This window comes from Rana temporaria, chromosome 6, assembly GCF_905171775.1.
Source record: "Rana temporaria chromosome 6, aRanTem1.1, whole genome shotgun sequence".
NCBI lineage: Eukaryota > Metazoa > Chordata > Amphibia > Anura > Ranidae > Rana > Rana temporaria.
Window position 1 is genome coordinate 221,499,117 of NC_053494.1, and position 19,934 is coordinate 221,519,050.

General features: G+C 48.3%; 2 protein-coding genes across 2 annotated transcripts in view; both read left to right on the forward strand.

Annotated features, from left to right (window-relative positions):
• The first annotated feature begins 306 nt into the window (after positions 1-306).
• Positions 307-18,499, forward strand: LOC120944466 (protein mono-ADP-ribosyltransferase PARP14-like). Its single transcript, XM_040358524.1, has 5 exons — positions 307-649; positions 4,340-4,464; positions 11,962-11,995; positions 15,843-16,031; positions 18,336-18,499. Exons 1-5 carry the CDS (start codon positions 460-462, stop codon positions 18,497-18,499), a joined length of 702 nt encoding a protein of 233 aa, XP_040214458.1. The 5' UTR covers positions 307-459.
• The window catches only part of LOC120944285 (protein mono-ADP-ribosyltransferase PARP14-like), a 62,719-nt gene continuing 58,630 nt past the window's right edge, over positions 15,846-19,934 (forward strand). The window contains exons 1-2 of the mRNA XM_040358310.1: positions 15,846-16,031; positions 18,336-18,572. Of these exons, the coding sequence (XP_040214244.1) occupies positions 18,524-18,572 (49 nt within the window). The 5' untranslated portion in view covers positions 15,846-16,031; positions 18,336-18,523. The remainder of the gene's footprint in view (positions 16,032-18,335; positions 18,573-19,934) is intronic.

Here is a 19,934-nt window from a genome sequence, read left to right on the forward strand (position 1 = left end):
CGCAGCGAAACGTGCCTTGAATTCAATGCAAAAACGCGAAAATAAATTGCATTAAAAAACGCCGCTTTTTTCCTGGCGTCTGTACTAGCTTTACAGCCCGTTTTTTAAAACGTCCGTGGGCATGAGGTCTTAGAAGTTACAATCTTTGTATTTCCTCTTTCTGAGGATGGAGGAGGAATTTCTGTACCAATATTGGGTTAAATCCTCCACCTGTCCAATCAGCCCTGAGGGAGGAGACAACCCAATGGGGTCGTAGGACTGACACACACCAGCTGGAACTTTTCCTGGAACTCTCTCCAGCAGAAAGTTATCTGATCTGCCAAACCGAAAGTGAAAGGGTCTTCAGAGTTCTTTCTTCACAAATATCCGGTCCTCAACCAGAAAAACACCGACCTCCACACCCTGCCTGGCTGTACTACCGCGCCTTCCGCTAACCGACCCCACTGAGTGTCACCCACCATGGGGGACAGCAAGTACCTGCACCCTGTGGCCCTAACCTGGAGCCAAGAGACAGAAAAACTGAAAAAGCTCAAAAATAAACTGCAGATTTATTTCGGGAAACAGAGCAAATCAGACGGAGGAGAGTGCGAGATCCGAGACACCGACTGCACCCGGGGGTACATCCTCATACACTTCAAGGAGGAGAAAGGTAGGTACTGGGGTGGGGAAATTATATTATACTACTAGGGGGAGGCACTTAATTACTGAGGACTGGAGGCAGGGCCGTCTTTAATATGGTTTGGGCCCAGGGCAAACATTTTTTTTGGGCCCCCCTCCAGCTTATTTTGGGCCTGACTGGTTCACATGTATGTTTTGGCGGTCCTCATTTGTGCAGGTACAGCAGCCCATTGATTTGAATAGGCTGCCATGCCTTTGTTTCCTGCAGAAAAAAGGTGCATTCAGCATTTTAAAAATACAGTTGCCTTGAAATCCATTCTGCTTTTGCACCATGCTACTTACCTGCAGTTCTTGCACACACAAACGCACTGTGTTTTTATAAGCGTGACCTAAACGTCTAAAAATGCAGCAAGTTTGACAGTGCGGGAACTGCAGATAAGTCACAGCAGACAGCAGAATGGACAGACAGTGCTGTATTTCAGTGCTTGATGGGCATAGGCATGCCGTGTGCGCAGCCTATTACATGAGGCATGCGCTTTTCTTTGCAGGAAACGCAGGCATGGCGGCTCATTCAAATGAATGGGCTGCTGTGCCTGCGCAAATGTGGGCCGCCAAAACACATACATGTGAACCAGCCAGGCCCAAAATAAGCCCGTCAAGCAGTTAAATACAGACAGTAATGTCATCTGCTCTGAGGCTTTACTCAGCCTGCACTGCAGGTCTGGTCTGTTATTTAAAGAGTTCCTCTATTTTACACATGGCATGGCATGGGGTCCCATGGTGCTAAAGCAGAATGGACAGACAGTGCTGTGACCCCCATGCCATGCCATGTGTAAAATAGAGGAACTTTTTAAAACACTGACCAGACCTGCAGTGAATCATCAAATATTATAAACTTTGGGCACACTCTACAGAAAACTTCTATATACAATATAGATTAGCAAACAGTGACATACCTTGAGGAGCAGGACATGAAGAAGTCAGCCTCAGGAAGAGCAAACTGGGGATGTTATAAAATCACATTCTAATTCACTTTTATATGCAAGCAGCACCCAGTGGCAGGAAGGGAGAAGAGCACGTCTAAAGGGAAGCCAGGGGTGCTGTACATTTTAAAACACTGGGAAGGGAAGCAGTACTGTCACTGGCTGCGTGCCGCTAATGATTTTCAGCCTGATTTGTGGGCAGCACAGGGGCTTAACGGGAGGCAGGGCCGCCATCAGGAATTATGAGGCCACTTACACAGCTTCAGGCATGGGCCCCCTGGAGCAGAGAACAGGGATGGGGGGTGCTGCCGCCTGAAATTAATAAAGCAGGGGGGGGGCTGCCGCAAATTTAGAAGCGGGGGGCCATTTACAAAAAAAAAGAAAGAAAGAAATAAAGAAAAATATATATAAAAAAGGGGTGTAGCCATCCGGGGCCCTGGGGACCTCTGGGCCCTTTAATAAAAAGAAAAAAAGAAATAAAAAATATATATAAAAAATATATTTTAAAAAGGGGGTTGCCATCTGGGGCCCTGGGGACCTCTGGGCCCTTTAATATTTTTTTTTTAATAAAAATAAATTACAAAAAAAAGGGGGTTGCCATCCAGGACCTCTGGGCCCTTTAATAAAAAATATATATAAAGAAACATTTATAAAAAAAAGGGGGGGGTTGCCATCCTGGGCCCTTAAATAAAAAATAAATAAAAAAATATATAAACAAAAATAAAAAAATAAACATTTATAAAAAAGATAAAGGGTGTTTGCCACATGGGGCCCTGGGGAACTCTGAGCCCTTTAATAAAAAAAAAAAATATATATATATATATATATATATATATATATATATATATAAAAAGAAAAAAAAGAAATAAAATATATAAAAAAAATGTTTTTTATAAAAAAATAAGGGGGGTTGCCATCCGGGGCCTCTGGGTCCTATAATAATAATAATAATAATAAACATTATATATATATATAAATAAAAAGATTTTTTTTATAAAAAAAGGGGGGTTGTCATCCGGGGCCCTGGGGAACTATGGGCCCCTGGGGACCCCCAGACCTCTAAAAAAAATTGCCCCTTTAATAAAAAATAAAATAAAAATATATTAAAAAATTGTCCGTTTAATAAAAATATATAATTTTTTTTTTTAATTTAAAAATAAATAAAAAAAAGAGGGGGTTGCCATCTGGGGCCCTGGGGTCCTCCGGGCCCCTGGGGGCCTCCGGACCCCTAAAAAAAAAAAAAAAAAAAAAAAAAATTTTTTTTTTTTTTTTTTTTTTTAAAGGGGGTTGCTTTGGGCCCCCAACAGTGACAGGGCCCAGGGCACCTGCCCCATTTGCCCTGCGGTAAAGACGGCCCTGACTGGAGGGAGATCCTCATACACTACAAGGAGGAGGGAGGTAAGTACTGAGGACTGGAGGGGATCCTCATACACTACAAGGAGGAGGGAGGTAAGTACTGAGGACTGGAGGGGATCCTCATACACTACAAGGAGGAGGCAGGTAAGTACTGAGGACTGGAGGGGATCCTCATACACTACAAGGAGGAGGGAGGTAAGTACTGAGGACTGGAGGGGGATCCTCATACACTACAAGGAGGAGGGAGGTAAGTACTGAGGACTGGAGGAGATCCTCATACACTACAAGGAGGAGGGAGGTAAGTACTGAGGACTGGAGGGGGATCCTCATACACTACAAGGAGGAGGGAGGTAAGTACTGAGGACTGGAGGGGATCCTCATACACTACAAGGAGGAAGGTAAGTACTGAGGACTGGAGGGGATCCTCATACACTACAAGGAGGAGGGAGGTAAGTACTGAGGACTGGAGGAGATCCTCATACACTACAAGGAGGAGGGAGGTAAGTACTGAGGACTGGAGGGGGATCCTCATACACTACAAGGAGGAGGGAGGTAAGTATTGAGGACTGGAGGAGATCCTCATACACTACAAGGAGAAGGGAGGTAAGTACTGAGGACTGGAGGAGATCCTCATACACTACAAGGAGAAGGGAGGTAAGTACTGAGGACTGGGGGGGGGGGGATCCTCATACACTACAAGGAGGAGGGAGGTAAGTACTGAGAACTGGAGGGGGATCCTCATACACTACAAGGAGGAGGGAGGTAAGTACTGAGGACTGGAGGGGATCCTCATACACTACAAGGAGGAGGGAGGTAAGTACTGAGGACTGGAGGGGGATCCTCATATACTACAAGGAGGGCAAAGGTAAGTACTGGGGACTGGAGGGGATCCTCATACAATACAAGAAGTAGGGAGGTAAGTACTGAGGACTGGAGGGGGATCCTCATACACTACAAGGAGGAGGGAGGTAAGTACTGAGGACAGAAGGGGATCCTCATACACTACAAGGAGGAGGGAGGTAAGTACTGAGGACTGGAGGGGATCCTCATACACTACAAGGAGGAGGGAGGTAAGTACTGAGGACTGGAGGGAGATCCTCATACACTACAAGGAGGAGGGAGGTAAGTACTGAGGACTGGGGGGGATCCTCATACACTACAAAGAGGAGGGAGGTAAGTACTGAGGACTGGAGGGAGATCCTCATACACTACAAGGGGGAGGGAGGTAAGTACTGAGGACTGGAGGGGATCCTCATACACTACAAGGGGGAGGGAGGTAAGTAAAAGTAATTCTGAATGCTGACATGTTTCCCCCCCTGGGGACAGAATTATCTGGATGGTAGAATAGAATATACAATAATCTGTAATCTTCTCTATTACAGCACGGGATCGGGTTCTGCAGAGGAAAACTCATGAAGTGAAATTACCGGATGGAACAACATTACAGCTGGAAGTCCGATTACCGGAAGACATACGAAGGAGAGAGACCCCCCCACCCGAGGTTGGGGTAAGTGTTGGGGTACAGAGAAGGGGGGAGGGGCTCACAGGGGTGCAAAGATTTTCAGTCTCTGCCGATATTCATGTCACCTCCAGTCTCTGCGCTCCCATCCCCCATCTGTATGAGAGATAAATGACTTTTATTATGGCCCCATGTAGGGAAGGGGCTCATTCTGTATATCAGTCAGAGGGGGGCGCTCATTTCCTGAGCACATTGTACACCAACCAAGATCCCACATACCACCTGTAACGGCACCCCAAATGCAAAAGGGGTTAAAGCCGTTTAGGACATTCCCTTTCCGAACACAAGGCAGCTACCGACACGCCACAGTCAGGCGAACGAGACCCATAAGGATAATTCACCCCATTAACGAGACACGGCTCTGTTTGAGGTTCAAGCAGGAATAACTTTATTGGAAGGAAGTCCCTTTTTTATACACTTGAGAATACTGAACAATGACCCGGATTCACCCACAACATCACACACCGGTTACCTAACGAGCCCCCAATACACATTATTCTCAATACATCTCTTAGCAGACAAAATGACTCTGACCTAATTTACATGAGCTAATTAACTACAGCTGATGACCCATACACATGACCTTTACGTTTCCCAGACATGCTGTCTGCTAACTTACAATACACATTATCATAAATACACCTTCACACAATTACAGGGTCAATTAGCACAAGCCACGATTAGATGCAGGGCAGCCACACTAGAAGGAGTCACTATTCTAATATGGCAAATTATCCTGGGAGATATTGTGAATAATCATCACTTTCCAATCTCAGGTAGTCCAAGATATCATTTCTCAGTCATCCTATGCCCCTAGTGGACATAGGATGATTTTAGACATAAGAGGGTCCGGGGAAGCTGAAGCAAGGGTATCTTCTACTTTTCCCCGTTACACCACCCTACTGACACCGGATTCCGCCCTCCCCCCCCCCCCTATATACACAGCAATGTATTGCAGGAAGAATGTCAGAGCGATGTAACGATCAGAAAGAAGTTCCTCCATGCGGCCCCATCACTTCCCTAAAGCCTCGTACACACGACCGAGAATCTCGTCATAATAGAAACGTCGTTTTCCTCAATGAGATTCTAGTCAAGCTTTCCTTGCATACACACTGTCGAGACAAAATCTCGTCGTTCTCAAACGCGGTGACGTACAACACTTACGACGGCACTATAAAGGGGAAGTTCCTTTCCACTGGCGCCACCCTTGGGGCTGCTTTTGCTAATCTCATGTTACTGCATGTTAGTAAAAGCTTGGTGAGAGACGATCAGGGCCACCATCAGGGGGGTACAGGCAGTACACCTGTAAGGGGCCCGGATGGCAACCCCCTTTAAAAAAAAAAAGGTCCGGAGGCCCCCAGGACGCCGGATGGCAACCCCCCTTTTTTTATTTTATTTTTTATAAAAAAAATATATATTTTTTTAATATATTTTAATTTTATTTTTTATTAAAGGGACATTTTTTTTATTTTTATTTTTTAGGGGTCCCAGGGCTTTTTTTTATATAATTTTTTTTATATATAATATTATTATTATTATTATTATTATTATTATTATTATCCCCAGGGCCCTGGATGGCAACCCCCCCTTTTTTTTTATAAATGTTTATTTTTATAATTTTTTTTATTTTTTTTTTTTTTTTTTTTAAAGGGCCCAGAGGTCTCGGATGGCAACCCCCCCCTTTTTTTTTGTAATTTTTTTTTTTTTTTATAAAAAAAATTATTAAAGGGCCCAGAGGTGCCCAGGGCCCCAGATGGCAACCCCCCTTTTTTAAAAAAAATAAATATCTATTATTTCTTTTTATTAAAGGGCCCAGAGGTCCCCAGGGCCCCGGATGGCTACCCCTCTTTTTTTTATATATATTTTTCTTTATTTCTTCTTTTTTTTTGTAAAGGGCCCCCCCCACTTCTCAATTCGCGGGAGCCCCCCCTCCCCGCTTCTGAATTTCAGGCGGCGGCAGCACCCCCCCAGTTCTCTGCTCCAGGGAGGGTGCCCATGCCTGAAGCTGTGTAAGGGGCCTCATAATTCCTGATGGTGGCCCTGGAGACGATTTGCGCTTTTCAGTCTGTTACAGCGCGACGAATGTGCTATCTCCGTTATGAACGCTACTTTTATCAAAGGTGCGCCCTCGTCTCATACTTTATTCTGAGCATGCGCGAGTTTCTAAGCATACACACGAACGTGTTTCTCGTCGTAAACCAGCCCGACGAGAAACACGACGAGGAAATAGAGGGCATGTTCTCCAGGGGCGGACTGACAACTCATGGGGCCCCCGGGCAACAGGAGATCATGGGGCCCCCTGTATCCCTGCCCACACTCAAGCTACACCCACACACATCATGGGGGCACACAGCGGGGCCTAGGGGCATTGAGCAGGGCCTAGGGCCATGGGGGCAGATAGCTGGGCATGGGGCAGGCACAGAGAAGGGCATGGGGCAGACATCAGGGCATGGGGGCACAGAGAAGGGCATGGGGCAGACAGCAGGGCATGGGGTCACAGAGCAGGGCATGGGGCAGACATAAGGGCATGGGGGCACAGAGCAGACAGCAGAGCATGGGGGCTCAGGACACATCACAGGGCCAAAAGGAGGGAACTGGGCACACAGTGGGACATATAGTAGGGCATTGGGCACACAGTAGGACACATCATGGTGCACACCGTAGAGCACATCATGGGGCACACAGTAGGGCATATCACGGGGCACACAGTAGGTCATGGGGGCACATAGAAGGGCATGGGGGCAGGCATCAGAGCATGGGGGCACACATCGGGGCATGGGGCACACATCAGGGCAAGGGGGCACAGAGCAGGGCAAGGGGGCACACAGAATATGAGGCAAAGAGCAGGGCATGTGGGCACAGAGATGGGCAGACATCAGAGCATGGGGCATATATCAGGGCATGTGGCAGAGAGCAAAGTATTGGCAGATATCAGGGCATAAGGCAGAGAACAGGGTATGGGCAGATAGCAGGGCATGGGACAGACAGAGAGCAGGGTATGTGCAGATAGCAGGGTATGGGGCAGAGAGAGAGTGAGAGCAGGGTATGGGGCAGAGAGAGAGCAGGGTATGGGGCAGAGAGAGCAGGTTATGGGGCAGAAAGAGAGCAGGGTATGGGGCAGAGTGATAGCGGGGTATGGGGCAGAGTGATAGCGGGGTATGGGGCAGAGTGATAGCAGGGTATGGGGCAGAGTGAGAGCAGGGTATGGGGCAGAGTGAGAGCAGGGTATGGGGCAGAGTGAGCCGAGTCCGCCCCCCCACCCCCCTTTCGGTTCGCACCAGAACCTGCGAACAGACCAAACTTTAGAACCCTGTTAAACTGTATGGGACTCGAATGTTTGAAATCTAAAGTGATAATTTTAAAGGCTAATATGCAAGTTATTGTCATAAAAAGTGTTTGGGGACCCGGGTCCTGCCCCAGGGGAGTGTTTGGGGACCCGGGTCCTGCCCCAGGGGACATGTATAGTTTTTTCGGGAGCAGTGATTTTAATGATGCTTAAGGTGAAACAATAAAAGTGAAATATTCCTTTAAATTTTGTACCTAGGGGGGGGGGTGTATAGTATGCCTGTGAAGTAGCGCTTGTTTCCCATGATTAGAACAGTCCCTGCACAAAATAACATTTCTGAAGGAAAAAAAGTCATTTAAAAAAAAAATGCTATTCATGAATTGTCGGCTCCCGGAAATACAGAGAAGAGTAATTCATAAAAATAAAAAAAATGTGTGGGGGTCCCCCCAAATTCAATTACCAGGCCCTTCAGGTCTGGTACGGATATTAAGGGGAACCCTGCGTCAAATTAAAAAAAAAAATTACGTGGGGTTCCCCCCAAGTATCCATTCCAGGCCCTTCAGGTCTGTTATGGATTTTAAGGGGAACTCCACCTTAAATTTTAAAAAAATGGCGTGGAGTTCCCCCCAAAAATCCACACCAGACCCTTTATCCGAGCACGTAACCTGGCCGGCCGCAGGAAAAGAGGGGGGGGACAAGAGAGCGTATTTTTAACTTTTTTTTGCATTGATACATGTCCCCTGGTGCAGGACCCGGGTCCCCAAACACTCCCCTGGGGCAGGACCCAGGTCCCTAAACACTTTTTAGGACAATAACTTGCATATTGGCCTTTTAAATTATCACTTTAGATTTCTCCCATAGACTTTAGCAGGCTTTTCGAATTTTCCGCGAACACCCCAAATTGTTCGCTGTTCGGCGAACAGGCAATGTTTGACTCGAAGCTCATCCCTAATCACCATCACAATATACAGTGCCTTGCAAAATTATTCAGCCCCCCTTGGCATTTTTCGTGATTTGTTGCCTCACAACCTGGAATAAACACGCTTTGTTTGAAGATTTGCATCATTTAATTTACAGAACACGCCCACAACTTTGAATATTTTTAATTTTTTTTTATTGTGAAGCAAACAACAAATAGGACAAAATAACAGAAAAAGTCAATGTGCATAAGTATTCACGCCCCTGAAGTCAATACTTTGTAGGGCCACCTTTTGCGGCTCCAAGTCTCTTTGGATAAGTCTCTATGGGCCAGATTCTCGTAGAATTACGTTGCTCCACGGCAGCGTAACGTATGTGATTTACGTTACACCGCCGCAGGTTTACAGCGTAATTGCCTGATTCTCAGAACTCTTACCTGTAAACTTGCGGCGGTGTAACGTAAATCCGATCGGCGCAAGTCCGCCTAATTCAAATGGGGCGGACACCATTTAAATTAGGCGTGTTCCCGCGCCAAACGTACTGCGCATGCTTCGTCGGGTAAATTACCCGACGTGCATTGCGCTAAATGACGTCGCACGGACGTCATTTGCTTAGACGTGAACGTAAATGGCGTTCAGCGCCATTCACGGACGACTTACGCAAACGACGTTGTTTTTTAAATTTCGACGCGGGAACGACGGCCATACTTAACATGGCTTAGGACAACTAGGGCTCAGCCCTAATTTTACGTGGCGTAACTCGACGGAAACTACGTAAAGTTAGATCGACGGGCAGCGCGGACTTTCGGGGATCGCCGTAACTATTCATTTGCATATTCTACGTCGACCCCAATGGCCTCGCCACCTAGCGGCCGGCCTAGAATTGCATCCTTAAGATCCGACGGTGTAATTCAATTACACATGTCGGATCTTAGGGCTAGCTATGCGTAACTGATTCTAAGAATCAGTCGCATAGTTAGGACGGCCCTAACACATTCTCTTTTGTGAATCTGGCCCTAAGATCTTGCCCCATCTTACCAATGGGATTTTTGGTATCTATGTAATGACAGGTCATGTGACACTTAGATTGCACACAGGTGGACGTCATTTCACTAATTATGTGACTTCTGAAGGGAATTGGTGGCACCAGAGCTTTTTATGGGCTTCATAACAAAGGGGGTGAATACTTGCGCACGTGCCAATTATCATTTTTTTTATTTCTGAAAAATAGTTTTATGTACTGTATATATTTTTCTAATTTTACTTCACCAACTTAAACTATTGTGTTCTGATCATCACATAGAATTCAGATTAAAAAAAAAACATGAAACTAAAGACTGTAATGTAACAAAATAGGTAAAAAGCCAAGGGGGTGAATACTTTTGCAAGGCACTGTAAATTGTTTGTTGGGAGAAAAACAAGTGTCAGATACTTCGGCCCAGATTCACAAAAGAGATACGATGGCGCATCTCCAGATACGTCGTCGTATCTCTGCGTAGCGCCGTCGTATCTATGCGTCTGATTCTTAGAATCAGTTACGCATAGATATTCATTAGGTCCGACAGGCGTAAGTCTCTTAACTGCAATTTTTTTTTGCCCGCTAGGTGGCGCTTCCGTCGATTTCCCCGTCGAGTATGCAAATTAGCTAGATACGCAAATTCCTGAACGTACGCGCGGCCGACGCAGTAAAGTTACGACGTTTACGTTAGGCTTTTCCCGGCGTAAAGTGGTCTCTGAGGCGCAGCCAATGTTAAGTATGGCCGTCGTTCCCGCGTCGAAAATTTAAAAAATTATGTCGTTTGCGTAAGTCGTCCGTGAATGGTGCTGGACGTAATTTACGTCCACGTCAAAACCAATGACGTCCTTGCGACATCATTTAGAGCAATGCACGCTGGGATATTTTAGGGACGGCGCATGCGCAGTACCTTCGGTGCGGGGACGCGCTTCATGTAAATGAAGCGCCCCCTACCCGCCGAATTTGAAGTCCGCCGGGTGATTTACGCTACGCCGCTGCAACTTTACACGCAAGTGCTTTGTGAATAAAGCACTTGCTTGAAAAACTTGCGGCGTAACGTAAATCTGATTTACGTTACGCCCGCCCAAATTTACGCCCATCTACGTGAATCTGCCCCTTCATATATAGAGCTGTCAGTGGATGGTAGACATGTGCAGCACATTTAGTTCCGAATTCGTTTTTTAACAAATTTTGACAAATTTTCTAATTCCGAAATCTCTGAATTTTCGGAAATTCTGAATTTTGGAAATTCGGAATTTTGGAAATTCGGAATTTCAGAATTTTGGAAATTTCAGAAATTGGAATTTTGGAATATTTAAATTTCGGAAATTTGGAAATTCGAGATTAGGAAATTCCAAATTTCGAGAAAATTCTAAATTCCAAATTAGAAAATCGGAGATTTGAAAATGAGAAAATCAGAAATTCCAAAATTCAAAGATCCGAAAATTCATAACTTCAAAAATTCGGAATTCGGAAATGCGAAATTGGAAAGTTTGGATTTTTGAATTTCCAAATTCTAAATTTTCCAATTTCCGAAATTCCGAATTTCGCATTTTTTAATTTCCGAATTCCGAAATTTTCGAATTTTACGAAAAATGCAAAAAAAAAATTATGTAACGAAAACGAACAAATTTTTCGGGAGTGCACATGTCTAGTGGATGGGTTGTGGACCCCAAGCCAAAAGAGGTGTAAACTTAAAGGGGTTGTAAAAGTAAAAGTGAAAAAACTTCAGGCAATACCTGCCCTCCCCGGCCCCCCGTTATACTTACCTGACCCCTCGAAAGTCCCACGCTCGGCCCCGACATCCTCTTCGCCGCTCAGCCTGGCCGTTGATTGGCTAGAGCAGATGGATTTGAAAGCAGCGCAGCCATTGGCTGGCGCTGCTGTCAATCGCATCCAATGATGTGGCGTGCCGGGGGTGGGGCCGAGTGATACAGCGAGCTGCGGGAGCGTGCCCGCAAGGGCTCCACACCGAGCGAGCATGAATGTGTGGAGTTCTTGCGGGGAGGACCAGAGACAGCCGCTGAGGGACCCCAGAAAACGTGGATCGGGGGGCCACTCTGTGCATAACGAGCCGCACAGTGGAGGTAAGTATAACATGTTTGTTATTTTAAAAAAGAAAAAAAAAATCTTTACAAACCCTTTTAACTTCTAATAAGATATATTGGACCCCCAAGAAGGCTCCGGGTTTGGGAAATAAAAGAAGAAGCTATACACACAAATGCAATGATTGTGATTTGGTGTTTTTATTTTAATTTTTTTTGCAGGCTTCTAAAACCGAGAAGAGCCGGAACCTCCCAGGTAACTGAACAATATTGAGTTTACAGAGAAGTAAACTGCAACATATAAGCCTTTCTCTACCAGGGTTCCTGCAGAGGTTGCATGGGGTTCAGGGATGGACTGGCCATTGGGACTACTGGGAGTTTCCCAGTTGGCCGATGGCTCAGTGGGCCGGCTTCAGTGACAGCAGACCACCGCGCTCCTCTGGCTCTCCCTCCCCGCAGCGCTCACCTCCTCTCCCTCCCCGCAGCGCTCACCTCCTCTCCCTCCCCGCAGCGCTCACCTCCTCTCCCTCCCCGCAGCGCTCACCTCCTCTCCCTCCCCGCAGCGCTCACCTCCTCTCCCTCCCCGCAGCGCTCACCTCCTCTCCCTCTGCGCAGCGCTCACCTCCTCTCCCTCTGCGCAGCGCTCACCTCCTCTCCCTGGCTAGTTCACATGAATACAGACATGCTCCTCGGGAGTCGCACTTAGAAGCTCATCATACGATCCGGGAGGACGGCGGCCACACACAGCTGTGACATAAGCTTCCTCGACATTCGTTCCCCTGGTCTTTCCTTCCCCTGCTCTCCAACCTGCTGTCTGCTGCCGCGGAGAATCTATATGGAGAGCGGGGAAAGGAAAGACCAGGAGAACGAGTGCAGAGGAAGCTTAGGTCACAGCTGTGTGTGGCCGCCGTCCTTCCGTTTATTTTGGCCGCCATGGGAGAGACCTGTCAAAGTGGGCCAGTCTGGATGAAGTCTAGGGCCACTTTGTCCCAGTCCAGCCCTGATGGGGTTCCTTGAGTTATGAGTAGTGATGGATGGATCTCCCACCCGATAGTGCCCATATAGTTCTGACACTAAAACTTATAACTTTTTCCACTCACTACCAGCTCAAGGAAGCCCTTCTCTCAGTGACCACCAATGTGGGGAGGCTAATGTACCATGAGCTGTAGCTATAATCAATTTTAGCAGGGCTTCCCTGGGACCAGAATATTATTTCAAGGGTTTTTCCATGGTAAAAGGGTTAACAAAGGCTGATTTATATACTTGGACAATTTGGGCCGGATTCAGGTAGATCGGCACATTTTTAGGCGGCCGTAGCGCATCACATATGCGCTACGCCGACGTAAAGCAGAGAGCCAAGCATCAAAATCACAATGCAAATGCTCCCAACGTTGCGCCGGCATAGCGTAAAATCGTTGGCGTAAGCCCACCTAATTCAAAGTAGGTGGAAGGTGGGCGTGATCCATTTAAATGAAGCGTGACCCCATGCAAATGATGGGCCGAACGAACGGCGCATGCGCCGTCCCGTGGACGTATCCCAGTGCGCATGCTCCGACTCACGTCGAATATACTCCCTAAGATACGACGGCTCAATGCCTACGACGTGAACGTAACCTACGCCCAGCCCTATTCACGTACTACTACGTAAACGACGTAAAATGCGACGGCTGTTCCCTGGCCCATACCTTTGCATGACTTACACCTGCTTTGAGGCTTAACTTTACGCCGGACGTACGACTTGCGTAAACAGCGTATATTAATGCGCAGGGCACAAGTACGTTCGTGAATCGGCGTATCTCACTCATTTGCATATGGGAATCGAAATTCCCATATGCCTCCAGCGTAAATATGCGCCCAAGATACGCCGGCGTAGGAAAGTTACGTCGGTCGAAAGAAGCCTATTTTCAGGCGTATCTAGTTCTATGAGCACAGCGCACAGATACGGCGGCGCACATTTACACTTACGCGGCATATCTGTAGATACGTCGGCATAAGTGTTTTGTTAATCCGGCCCTTTCACTTAGAGGTGTACTGACTTTTGTTGCCAGCGGTTTAGACATGAATGGCTGTGTGTTGAGTTATTTTGAGGGGACAGAAAATTTACACTGTTATACACGCTCACTACACAACATTGTAGATACAAATAGCTAGATTCAGGTACATGTGTGTATCTTTACGGCGGCGTAGCATATCGTATTTACGCTACGCCGCCGTAAGTCAGAGAGGCAAGTGCTGTATTCACAAAGCACTTGCCTCCTAAGTTACGGCGGTGTAGCGTAAATGGGGCCGGCGTAAGCGCGCCTAATTCAAATGAGGATGAGGGGGTGTGTTTTATGTAAATGGGTGGTGACCCGACGTGATTGCGCCGTCCGTGTACATATCCCAGTGTGCATTGCTCCAAAGTACGCCGCAAGGACGTATTGGTTTCGACGTGAACGTAAATTACGTCCAGCCCCATTCACGGACGACTTGCGCAAACAACGTAAAAATTTCAAATTTCGACGCGGGAACGACGGCCATACTTAACATTGGCTACGCCACCTAGGGGGCAGCTTTATCTTTACGCCGGTGTACCTCTTACGGAAACGGCGTATCTTTACTGCGACGGGCGCACGTACGTTCGTGAATCGGCGTATCTAGTCATTTACATATTCTACGCCGAACTCAACGGAAGCGCCACCTAGCGGCCAGCGGAAAAATTGCACCCTAAGATACGACGGCGTAGGAGACTTACGCGCTCGTATCTTAGCCTAATTTAAGCGTATCTGGTTTCCAGAATACGCTTGAATTTACGTAACCCTACCTGAATACAGCTATAAGTGTAATTTCTTCAGTGTTGTCACATGAAAAGATACAAGAAAAGATTTACACAAATGTCACTGAGGGGTGTTCTTACTTTTGTGAGATACTGTAGATATAGATGTAGTAATAATAATAATTTATTATTATTTATTTATTTGTATTATTAAAAAACATAACAAAAACAACATAATAAATGTAATATAAATAAAAATAGTAATATAAAAAATAAAGATAATAATAATATATTAAATAGACAATTAATAAATAATATTAATTCTAATAAATAATTATTATGAATAATAATAATAATACTACATTAATAATAAATGACACAACAAAATTATTCTTATTATTATAAATTTACACTGTTATACAAGCTGTACACTCACTACTTTACATTGTAGATACAAAGGACCAGATTCTCAGAAGAGTTATGCCGGAGTATCTACTGATACACCGGCGTAATTCGAATTTCCCGCCGTCGTATCATTGTTATGTATTCACAAAACAAGATACGACGGATTTAGGCGAGGATCCGACTGGTGTAAATCACTTACACCGTCGGATCCTAAATGCAATACAACGCCGACCGCTAGGTGGCGTTTACGTTCAGGTCTCATTTGTTTATGCAAATGAGCCTGATACGCCAATTCCTGAACGAATTCACGTCGTTTGCGTAAGCGTAAGGTTACCCCTGCTATATGAGGGGTAACCTTACGCCAGTCCGCCGTATGCCATGTTAAGTATGGCGTCGGGTCCGCGTCGTCTTTTCCCGTCGGGTACGTCGTTTTCCTAAGTCGTTCTTGAATACGACTTTACGTCAATGACGCACACGTCGACGTCATTGACGTTTTCCGTCGAGAACTGGAGCATGCGCACTGGGCTATTTTAAGCCCGGCGCATGCGCAGTTCGACCGGCACGGGGGCGCGCTTAATTTAAATAGAAGCCGCCCCCTTTGAATTACGCAGGGATACGCCGGGCCTTTTACACTACGCCGCCGCAAACTACGGAGCAAGTGTTTGGGGAATACAGCACTTGCTCCTGTAAGTTGGGGCGGCGTAGTGTAAATAGCTTAGGCGGCGCCACCGCAGGATCTTAGAGAATCTGGCCCAAAGTGTAATTTCTTCAGTGTTGTCACATGAAGATACAAGAAATGTGACTGAGGTTGTACTTTTGTGGGTTACTGTATATGGACATAATTGGAAAGATAAGCATGGGTGGTTGGAAATATTTGGGATAGAGCAATAATATGTAGATGTTTTAATGCAGATTTATAATTTGTTTCCACTTTTCCTCACAGAGAAAGAAGAGGCGTCACCCAGCCGCTCGTCCTCTCTGGTTCTGATTGAGAACGTCCCGGACAGCTTCACTCCGGATATGATAAACCTCCTGGTGGGGAATATCAGTGAGAGATCCATGGACACGGACTTCTACATAGAGAATATTCCAGAGATCCAATCAGCTGTCATCACCTTCACATGTGATATAGGTCAGACCCCCGACAAAGACAACGATTTCCAGACCAGAGTACAACAAAAATGGCGCTACTGTCCATAACAACTTATCAAATTCCATATTTTATCTTCTCAGTGCGGGTTAGAGAGCCAAAGATGATATGTGATTGGTTGGTATGGGCTGCAGGAATATTTATCTTTTCCCTCCGTTTCACATTAATCAGACTGACTTGATGTGAGGGGAGTTTCAGGGCCAACATTTGGAGAAGGACCCTCCTATGAACTGGTCACTGTCTCTTTAACACACTAGTTACTCCTGTCAAGACGCACATAGCAGGTACTTATGGAGCCATGGATACGTAATATGCTAATGATGGTAAAGCAATGCATATTATCAGGACTGTCTTAATGAGAGGGCACATCTGGGCACTGCCCAGGGGCCCCAGCTGCATGGGGGGGCCCCTGCACTTTCTCTAAAGCAGCTGGTCCTTGAGCCCACGCTGCCCCGAAATTGGGGGTCCCATGATGGCACTGAGAGTGATGAATACACAGGGGAGACTGGCTGGCTTGCTGGGGGGATAGAGTGATAAGGGGGATATCTGGGGTGTAGAGAGGTCAGAGTGCTGAGAGGATATCTGGGATGTAGAGGGGTCAGGGTGCTGGGGGGGATATCTGGGGTGTAGAGGGGTCAGGGTGCTGGGTGGATATCTGGGGTGTAGAGGGGTCAGGGTGCTGGGGGGGATATCTGGGGTGTAGAGGGGTCAGGGTGCTGGGTGGATATCTGGGGTGTAGAGGGGTCAGGGTGCTGGGGGGGATATTTTTTGGTGTAGAGGGGTCAGACTGCTGGGGGGATATCTAGGGTGTAGAGGGGTCAGAGTGCTGGGGGGATATCAGGGGTGTAGAGGGGTCAGAGTGCTGGGGGGATATCAGGGGTGTAGAGGGGTCAGAGTGCTGGGGGGATATCTGGGGTGTAGAGGGGTCAGAGTGCTGGGGGGATATCTGGGGTGTAGAGGGGTCAGGGTGCTGGGGGGATATCTGGGGTGTAGAGGGATCAGAGTGCTGGGGGGATATCTGGGGTGTAGAGGGATCAGAGTGCTGGGGGGATATCTGGGGTGTAGAGGGGTCAGAGTGCTGGGGGGATATCTGGGATATAGAGGGGTCAGAGTGCTGGGGGGATATCTGGGGTGTAGAGGGGTCAGAGTGCTGGGAGGATATCTGGGGTGTAGAGGGGTCAGAGTGCTGGGGGGATATCTGGGGTGTAGAGGGGTCAGAGTGCTGGGGGAATATATGGGTTGTAGAGGGGTCAGAGTCCTGGGGGGATATCTGGGGTGTAGAGGGGTCAGAGTGCTGGGGGGGATATCTGGGGTGTAGAGGGGTCAGAGTGCTGGGGGGGATATCTGGGGTGTAGAGGGGTCAGAGTGCTGGGGGGGGGATATCTGGGGTGTAGAAGAGTCAGAGTGCTGGGGGGATATCTGAGGTGTAGAGGGGCAAAGGTGCTGGGGGGATATCTGAGGTGTAGAGGGATCAGAGAGCTGGGGGGATATCTGGGGTGTAGAGGGATCAGAGAGCTGGGGGGATATCTGGGGTGTAGAGGGATCAGAGTGCTGGGGGGATATCTGGGGTGTAGAGGGATCAGAGAGCTGGGGGGATATCTGGGGTGTAGAGGGGTCAGAGTGCTGGGGGGATATCTGGGGTGTAGAGGGGTCAGAGTGCTGGGGGATATCTGGGGTGTAGAGGGGTCAGAGTGCTGGGGGGATATCTGGGGTGTAGAGGGGTCAGAGTGCTGGGGGGATATCTGGGGTGTAGAGGGATCAGAGTGCTGGGGGGATATCTGGGGTGTAGAGGGATCAGAGTGCTGGGGGGATATCTGGGGTGTAGAGGGGTCAGAGTGCTGGGGGGATATCTGGGGTGTAGAGGGGTCAGAGTGCTGGGGGGATATCTGATGTGTAGAGGGGTCAGGGTGCTGGGGGGGGGGATATCTGGGATGTAGAGGGGTCAGAGTGTCGTATCGCTACAACTGATAGCCAAGCAGTGCCAACCCAGGCAGGTGGTAGACATGATTATAGATAAGAGGGTGATGGACTTTGTCCATTTTATGATGCCTATCTGGTCCAGTAATGGGGCCTCTTCAAGGCTGTATTCACAAAGCACTTGCCTCCTAACTTACGGCGGCGTAGCGTAAATGGGGCCGGCGTAAGCGCGCCTAATTCAAATGAGGATGAGGGGGCGTGTATTAATGGTTCTTTCAGTAAATGGCAGCAAAGCCAGGATGCCAGGCTTGGCTGGGGAGATGTATGTATCCACTTATTCACTGCGATGTGATGTCTCTATTTTCACAGATATTGACGACTTCATTGGAAAGTTCTCAAGGAACCCGAGAGTAAAACAGCAGAAAATAATGGCAAAGAGTCTGGAGGAAACCAGAAGTGTCCGAGTGGAGGGGATCCACCCCGACACCCCGGAGGACATGGTCACACTTTACTTCGAGAGCGCAAAGAACTGAGGAGGGGATGTAGAAGATGTGGCGATGTTATCAGATGAAGGATCCGCGCTGGTCACATTTCACCAGGCAGGAGGTGAGAGGGATCGACGGGGTGAGAGGGATGGACGGGGTGAGAGGGATGGACTGGGTGAGAGGGATGGACTGGGTGAGAGGGATGGACTGGGTGAGAGGGATGGACGGGGTGAGAGGGATGGACGAGGTGAGAGGGATAGACGGGGTGAGAGGGATAGACGGGGTGAGAGGGATAGACAGGGTGAGAGGGATGGACGGGGTGAGAGGGATGGACGGGGTGAGAGGGATGGACGGGGTGAGAGGGATGGACGGGGTGAGAGGGATGGACGGGGGTGAGAGGGATGGACGGGGGTGAGAGGGATGGACGGGGTGAGAGGGATGGACGGGGTGAGAGGGATGGACGGGGTGAGAGGGATGGACGGGGTGAGAGGGATGGACGGGGTGAGAGGGATGGACGGGGTGAGAGGGATGGACGGGGTGAGAGGGATAGACGGGGTGAGCGGGAGATACGGGGTGAGCGGGAGATACGAGGTGAGCGGGAGATACGAGGTGAGCGGGAGATACGAGGTGAGCGGGAGATACGAGGTGAGAGGGAGATACGAGGTGAGAGGGAGATACGAGGTGAGAGGGAGATACGAGGTGAGAGGGAGATACGAGGTGAGAGGGAGATACGAGGTGAGAGGGAGATACGAGGTGAGAGGGAGATACGAGGTGAGAGGGAGATACGAGGTGGCGTATCTCTTACGGAGGCCGCAGATGAAGGAGAATCTTGTCTTCTGGTTCTGTTGGACCTGAGCGCAGCCTTCGACACAGTAGACCACAAGCTTTTATTGACTCGGCTAGCTGAAGTAGCCAGAGTCGCAGAAGGCGATTTATCTTGGTTCTCCTCTTTTTTGGAAAACCGATCTCAAATAGTGACTTCTGAGAAACGCACATTATCGTGCGGAGTCCCTCAAGGATCCCCCCTGTCGCCGGTGTTATGGACGGGGTGAGCGGGATGGACGGGGCGAGAGGGATGGACGGGGCGAGAGGGATGGACGGGGCGAGAGGGATGGACGGGGCGAGAGGGATGGACGGGGCGAGAGGGATGGACGGGCGAGAGGGATGGACGAGGCGAGAGGGATGGACGAGGCTAGATGAGAGGGATAGGCGAGATGAGAGGGATAGACTGGCCATTGGGACTACAGGGAGTTTCCCTGGGGGCCGATGGCTCAGTGGGCCAGCATCAGTGACAGCGGACCGCCGCCCGCCTCAGCTCCTCTTTCCCGCAACACTCACCTCCTCTCCCTCCCTGCAGCGCTCACCTGGGGGGAACAGAGAAGCAGGGGGATGACAGAGGAACATGGGGGAGGGGACAGACAGCTGACTCAACAGCTATGGCCTGGGAGTTTCTCACTTCTGCCTAATTTTGTCCCATAAGGGG